The sequence below is a fragment of the Cyprinodon variegatus genome, unplaced genomic scaffold (assembly GCF_000732505.1).
Source record: "Cyprinodon variegatus isolate N-32 unplaced genomic scaffold, C_variegatus-1.0 Scaffold830, whole genome shotgun sequence".
Classification (NCBI taxonomy): Eukaryota; Metazoa; Chordata; class Actinopteri; order Cyprinodontiformes; family Cyprinodontidae; genus Cyprinodon; species Cyprinodon variegatus.
The window spans coordinates 298,942-306,468 of record NW_015151283.1 but is presented as its reverse complement, the minus strand read 5'-3'; the positions used below and the strand labels follow the sequence as shown (position 1 = coordinate 306,468).

General features: G+C 41.6%; 1 protein-coding gene across 1 annotated transcript; it reads right to left on the bottom strand.

The window, feature by feature from the left end:
- Positions 1–3,393: 3,393 nt before the first annotated feature.
- On the bottom strand, positions 3,394–5,431 carry LOC107099017 (olfactory receptor 52E4-like). Its single transcript, XM_015396944.1, has 4 exons — positions 5,355–5,431; positions 4,625–5,017; positions 4,028–4,254; positions 3,394–3,853 (listed from the first exon to the last, which is right to left on the bottom strand). Exons 2-4 carry the CDS (start codon positions 4,999–5,001, stop codon positions 3,498–3,500), a joined length of 960 nt encoding a protein of 319 aa, XP_015252430.1. The 5' UTR covers positions 5,002–5,017; positions 5,355–5,431; the 3' UTR covers positions 3,394–3,497.
- Between the last annotated feature and the right edge of the window lie 2,096 nt (positions 5,432–7,527).

Sequence of the window (7,527 nt, the reverse complement as noted above, 5' to 3'; positions counted from 1 at the left end):
TTTGTCTTCTCCTCTCTCCTGATCATGTCCTGGCTCCTAGGTGGAGACCAGTTTAAAGTTCTGCAGTAATCCCGAGACCATGTCTTTTTCTGTGTCCCTAAACCAGCCTGCTTGTCTGCATCCATGCTATTCTTTCTCAGCTTGTTGCTCAATACATGGAACTTTGAACCTGTCTTCACGCTCAGTGGATTCTTGAAACCTTAGATCTGTCTGTTCCTGTGTGGATCGGAACCCCTGACCATGCTGCGGACTCCTGGATTCCAGAACTGTTACTGTTTGATCTGTTTCCCTGACTTTGGTCGGATTCCTGCCTGCTCATTGAGGTTGNATCAGCTTTTCTATTTGAACCTAATGATGTTTAACAATTAGCTTGTTCTAATCTTTAGACACACAAGTGACCTTTACTGAGAATTTTAGCCTACAAACTTAGTGTCGGTAACTTAACATATAACCAGTAACATACAGAGAAAAGCCTCAGAAATCTCACGGTTCTCTAGTTGGACGAAAATAGATCAAGGCACTAAGACAGTATCAAAAAAACATCTACATTATGAAAGGTTCTGTATAAAATACTGAACCACTGTATCTAACGCTCACCTATTTGAATGTTCTGCTACAAAATACAGAAGACACATACTTTCAGGATACCACAACTGAAACACATATATTTACCAGTATTTCACAACTGAATATGTATTTAAAAAAAATAAAGGTCAGATATAGAAGATGCACGGTCCACTGTCTGTTTTTGCCACCATGCTAGATGGCCTCATACCGCCTGCATGTGCTGTAATATTACAGCTAGAAGCTGAAGCTCTAACCCAACAATGTCTACATATGTTGAACATTTAGATGGCAGTTAAATCTACTAATGAAAAGGTTCTCTTATCAGAGCAGGTTCCCCATAAATAGCCTGCCAGCTTTTTTTTTTTGCAATTTCAGACTGGGATCCATCGGACATCCCAGACTTCACTTGCCACCATATGAGTAAGTATTTACCTGATGTCCTGTCATGATCTGCCCTGATAGCTGATCATACTTGTTCACTTCATTCACCTGCTTAACTCATCTCATCCTCCTGCGTCTGTTGCTTTATATCTGACTCAGTCCAGCTATCAGGGAAAGAAAATTTTATGTTGTATGTTTGTTCTGTTAGTTTTAGTTAGGTTGTTTAGGTTGAGAGGTTTTTAGTGTTTGTCTTGTCTTGTCTCCTGATCATGTCCTGGCTCCTAGGTGGAGACCAGTTTAAAGTTCTGCAGTAATCTCGGGACCATGTCTTTTTTTGTGTCCCTAAACCAGCCTGCTTGTCTGCATCCATGCGATTATGTCTCAGCTTGTTGCTCAACGCATGGAACTTTGAACCTGTCTTCACGCTCAGTGGATTCCTGAAACCTTTGATCTGTCTGTTCCTGTGTGGATCGGAACCCTGACCATGCTGCGGACTCCTGGATTCCAGAACTGTTACTGTTTGATCTGTTTCCCTGACTTTGGTCGGATTCCTGCCTGCTCATTGAGGTTGCTGCGTCTGGGCCACTCTGGGGGGGTCTGCTCTTGTTTGGTAGGAACCTGCTTTACTCTGCAACTTTTCTGTTATGTTTTTTTTTTTGTTAATAAACATTTCAAACTTTCCTACTGCCTGTGTGACATTTAATACTGCGTCCATCTGTCCCGTTTATGACAAGAAGTTAGGTCTACCTGAGCCAGAGCTGGTGGTGCCATCAGCCGTGATGCTTCCAGGATCTGCAGCAGCTCAAAGCAACATGTGTAATAAAACTCATCTATTCTCTGATTGGACTGTTATATGATTGACATGACATTGACCAATCAGGTTGAAATCATAATTAAAGGCGTCACAGTTTAAGCTTGAAAATGAAAAGTGACACGCAAGTAAAAAAGTTGAAGCACAGAGTTTTACACAAAGACGTTTGCTTTGTATCTGAAAAAAGTAACTTATATAAAGATTATATAAGAAAGAAAGAATTAGGATTTTGAGTGACGAATCTGTGACTTGTTTAATCATGCTTTGCAAATATAATCTATTTTATATAGACAAATATACTTATTATTATACAAAATACATTTGACCAGAATTTATGACCATAGGGAAACTAAACCGGGACCACGTTTTTTTTTTTTACTTCTGGAAGTCAGAGAAAATCTGACATGTAAACGATTCAGAGGTCTTTAGAGCAAAAACTTTGGGACAAAGTTTCATGATATTTAATTTTTTACACATACATTTTGTTAGTGTTACCATTTTAGGTTACTAATTTTGTTTGAAGCACTTAGAGACAGGTAACCAATGTAAGATGTTTTATAAATATTATTTAGAAATACAAATTATATTTTCTGAATGATTTTCACCTTTTTCTCTTTGTTTCTATAGTTTAGAACTTCATCTGCTCTCTGCTGATGTTAGCAGGTGAAACTTATGCATTGATCTATGTAGCTCAACTGCAACACATCAACTTATTGCAGGTACTTATACAATTACATGTGCGATCTTTGAGGACCAGGTCTTGTGTTCCAGTAGCAGGTTTTAGGTAAACAGGGCAAAAGAGAAAAAGGTGTACATCAGTGAATGCATTGGAGGTTTGTGATTATCCAAAGAGACAATTATTCAGGCTGGAACCAGAATCAACGTAAGACCTGAAATGGATCCCAACAAAGGTCACAACATTAAATACAAATTAACTGAGGAAAAAGATTAGAGGAAAAATACAATGAATACATATGGAAATTAACAACAAAGGTGAGTATGAATGGAGCAAAAGGCAATTTGCTTTAGGCAGCTAAATGTTATTTAGGTCAGGATTTTGTTTCATGCTATAATTGGCTTAAGGATGTATAGATGGTGCAGGTGGTCCAACTATGGGACAAATTTTATTGAACTTAACAGAAGTGATTCCACTTTGCATCTTGGAGGCAAAACATAATCTTTGTGCAAAATCAATCAAAGTGTGTATAAAACAGCTTATCTACTCCCTTTTAGGAAAAACTCCGCATTATGATGATTAAATTGTAATAAATTGAGCATATTTTTCAAACTACAATTGACTGTACAGCAAAAAGAAGTGATATAAGTGAAGGAAAACAGTCCAGCTGAAGAGAACAGATTTATTAAGGAGGTTTCTGTGACTGAAAGGTTAAACACACAGTTTCAGCTGCAGGTCTGGAAGCCTCCTGTTAGAAAGGAAGCTGAGGAAATTATCTAAACTTTATGCACAACAGATGATTTTTCAACAGAAGCTGGATGTTACAGCAGGTGGGTTTGGTGTGGGATTGTGTAGTTGGGGTACAGGCAGGGTCAGGGGCAGCTCTCACATTTTCTATGTGCTTCAACATAGAAGCACTTTTTTTAAAATGCTTCAGATTTAAACTAGAAGCCCAGAACAACTGGAGTGAGCTGGGTCGAAAGTTTTTATGGATCATTAGTAGAAAAATAGCAGATTTATACAGCATTACATCATCAACATCATCTTTTCTGCATTATAGGGTCAGTTTTTATGGGAGGTTCTGGGGGCAAACTGTCTAATTATGCCGGCCCGTAGCTCCTTACTGACCAGCCCGTAGATGATGGGGTTGATTGCTGGCGGGACGATGATGAACAGGATGCTGAGAAACTTCTTCATGTTTTGAGAAGCAGATGGAAATCTGTAGCTAACGATTATGATCAGTGTAGCTATTTCATAAAAGACGTAAACGACAAGGTGTGAAGTGCAGGTCTGGAAGGCCTTGGTTCTGATGCTGCTGTCGGTTCTTCCTTGCTTAAAGGATGTCCTGAGGATTCGGACGTAGGAGAAGGCGATGATGATGAACATCCCTGTGCTCACAGACCAAGTCATGGACAAACCTATAAAGCAAAGAGAGACAGAGGGTCAGAGTTGGTAAATGAACATCCTCTTAGAGACGGTCTAGAGCATAAAGCAACTGCAGAGACATTTAGGATTAAAGGTCTTCATCTGGGTTTGAGGACTCACCTATGTCCTAAGCTAAAGTTTGTGTCAAAACCTTTATGTGCACTGACCGTAGATGTTACTAATTGGGGTGGGAATGCAGGCCTGATTCATTATGATCCGATTGCTGCAGTAGACATGTTGGAGGACCCGGCCGCACAGCGGGACGTTCATGTGGAAGGAGAAGAGCACGGCGATGAGCAGCAGGGCAACGATCCAGGCCAGAGCGCAGCAGCAGTGCAGCCGGGTTGAAGTCATGATGGAGTGGTACCGGAGAGGTTCACACACCGCCACAAACCTGCAGAGAGACGGCACCGGCAGAGAAACACTCAGACACAAATGGATTCAAATGTACTTTTAAAGCATTTATGGTGGGGGACTGATAACACTTCCAGATGGACACATTAAAGGTTTCGTACTTCTTTTATCAATAAACTATAATATGAAACAAGTACAAAGACGTGACATCCTTCCAGGTAAAACCATAAAGGCTTCAGAAGGACAAAAAGGAATACATTCATTTCAGCAGGGAAACATCAGAACAAAGGAAGAGTGGCAGCAAAATGCTCAGGAATACTTCAGAACATTTCCACTCATTTCCACACTGGGACAACAGTAAAGGTTCGAGATGTTGCTCATTTCCTGAAAGCCCTGGTTCACCAACTCACCTGTCATAGGCCATCACCCCCAGAATGGTCTGCATAGCAACACCGTATGTGTGCACACAGAATCCCTGAGCGATGGCTGGGAGGTAGGAGATCTTCTGCTGCCCCATCAGGAAGTGCATCATTAGGCGAGGAAGGACCGCCGTGGCCCCCAGCAGATCACAGACAACCAGGTGGCAGATCATCACAAACATGGGTCTGTGCAGGTTCCTGTCTTTCATGATCACACAGATCACCACACCGTTCCCCAGCAGCACCACTATGTAGGCGAACAGGGCCAAGAAGAAGAGGAACGGGCCCTGTCCTGGTGGAACATCAAAACCCACTAATTTAAAAACGATCGGCTGTTTAAGAGGAGCGCCAGTCGTTAGGTTCTCCATCCAGAGAAGTGGGAGCCTGTAAAAAATCACACATCTTAACAAGGATTATAAGTCCTGACTAGCAATTAAACAGTCAGTGTTGGACTTATAATTCAATTGACTTCAATTCAGTTTATTTCTAGAGCTCCAATTTACAACACATGTCATCAAGCTACTTTAATTCAACTCAGCCAGATCTTACAGTCAAACTGATTCAGAGTTTTCTATCTAAAGAAAACCAGTTGATTGCATCGACTCATTGACTCGAAGGCAATCCATAGCAAAATATTCAGTAAGCTGCACAGATAATGGCTGATTATACAAACAAGAGACCTGACTGTTAAATTGACCAAAATCTGATGAAACAACAGCACCTGCAAGAGAAACAGCGTCTAATAGAAGAAACAGATCAGCAGAGAGCCATAGGAGCATTCAGAGAGTCTGTCCTCAGTATGTGGAGGACTGATTGTTGAGGAAGTGTGTTTTCCATTTAATGCGTTTAGTTTTTCTTTAACACCTCCTACAGGTGTTGAGAAAACATATTCAGCCCCACCCTACCAGCAGCCTTAATGCACATCTGTATGTTGGAACCTTCATGATGACATCACAGCCAGCAGGCCTTCATACTGAGTAACTGTTCTCACTATATGCTGGGTTTACAGCTTTTTTTTTTGTAACATTCATAATTTTTAACTCAAAAAATCTTGATTTAATTGTACTATAATCTAAAGGTCCAATGGCAGTCTCATATGAACAGAATAATGTGCAGTCACTGGTCTACTTACTTCAGTTCAGTTTATTTCTATAGTGCCAATTCACAACAGACGTCATCTCAAGGCACTTTACAGAGACAATTCAAGCAAATGATACAGTTAAACTGCTCAATTGACGGATTGACTCAGAAAACAATCCTTCAGGCTCCCTTTTAAGAGGACGAAACCTCCAGCAGAAATAGGTTCAGTTAGAGCAGCCATCTGCTGAGACTGACTGGGGTTCAAGGAGACAGAAGCAGACATAGAGAAAGAAGCAGAGATACAAAACACACAACCAGGCAGACCAGCTCCAAGCCTGCTACCATGTCAGAAGTTGAAAGAGAAAATACAGTTAGTCACAGTAGGAGAAACAGGACCACACTGCAAAACAGGCCAAGCTGCAACATCTATAAACAAAGGTGTTGATGGCAGCAGCACAGCTCTTTTTTCTCTCCAGGATGGAGTCACAGCCAAACAGGAATAGACCAGATGAAGCTACTATTAGATAAAGTAGATAGAGCATAATGTTAGAGATGGAACTAACAAATTCTGCCGGCTCTGCCTTTTTTCCTGACCATGGCTGTTGCGCCTTTTTCATCCGCTCTTCCCGACCATATTCATTGGACATGTCACACAGACAGACCACTGTCTGCTTCTAGTACTGCTGTCACATTGGCATCTTACAGCCTCTCACTGACCATATTATTTGTGCAAATATTGAGCTATTAACAGTGTTGCACTTTGCTATGTATTTTTCTCATCTTTGGGTAGGGAAGCCTATAACTCAGGCTTTTGATGTGACTTGATGATTTCCTGGTTGCCCTTTATGAAAAACATAGCATAGAATAAAACTTCGCACCATGACATACAGTTCATACAGATCCTCTGTGATGGGTCTAGATTGATCTAGGTATCACTAGATCTTAGGTGGGTGCTGATATTAGGACAGATTTTTATTTCTAGGTGAAACTTCCCAGAGTCAACGTGTCCAGAACACCAGTGAGTGAATGGGAACCCGAATTTTCCTCAGGCGAATGAAGAGAAGACAGAAACTATCTAACCTATGGTCCCAAAAAGAAGGCTCAACCAGACCCAGAGGGGACAAAAATCATGAGACCTCTGTCAGATCTTATCAACCATAAACTGCCTCTCATTAATTGACCTGTATGTAAAACTTTTGACCTCCTAATCAGCCATTCAGCTGGAGGCTTTAAGCCTCCAATCAGAGCAGAGTGAGTGGATCACTTGATCACTTGGTCTCTATCTCTCCTCTGAACCAGAGGAGAGATATGTCATGATGGGTCAAAGAGTCAACGGAGAACAGAACACAACGGAGGCTGGAAAAAAGTTCAGAGTTTATTGAGGTTTCACAAAAAACACACAATTATGAACTGGATCTGGAACTGGTTCAGGCTGGTTTACTGAAGTCTTGACAGGGACCAGAGACTGTTGGTTAGCAGAGTTCAGAAGGAGCTAAAGCGTCTAGCTTTAGACTTAACATGGCTGGCCTTGATCTGAGCTACCAGCTCTTCACAGAGAACAGCAGGGGATACCCACATAGGAAATCTTCAGGTTGACTCCACTTAGGAATCCTCAGGTAAACTCCACATAGGAATCTTCAGTTTGGCTCACCAGGGCTGATTATCAGGTTAAGCTCACCCAGAGCTTCAGGCCGGAGACAGGGTTCCAGTGAGACGGCTCTCCCAGGGCTTCAGGCCAGAGACAGGTTTCAAGTGAGGCAGCTCTCCCAGGGCTTCAGGCCAGAGACAGGTTTCAAGTGAGGCAGCTCTCCCAG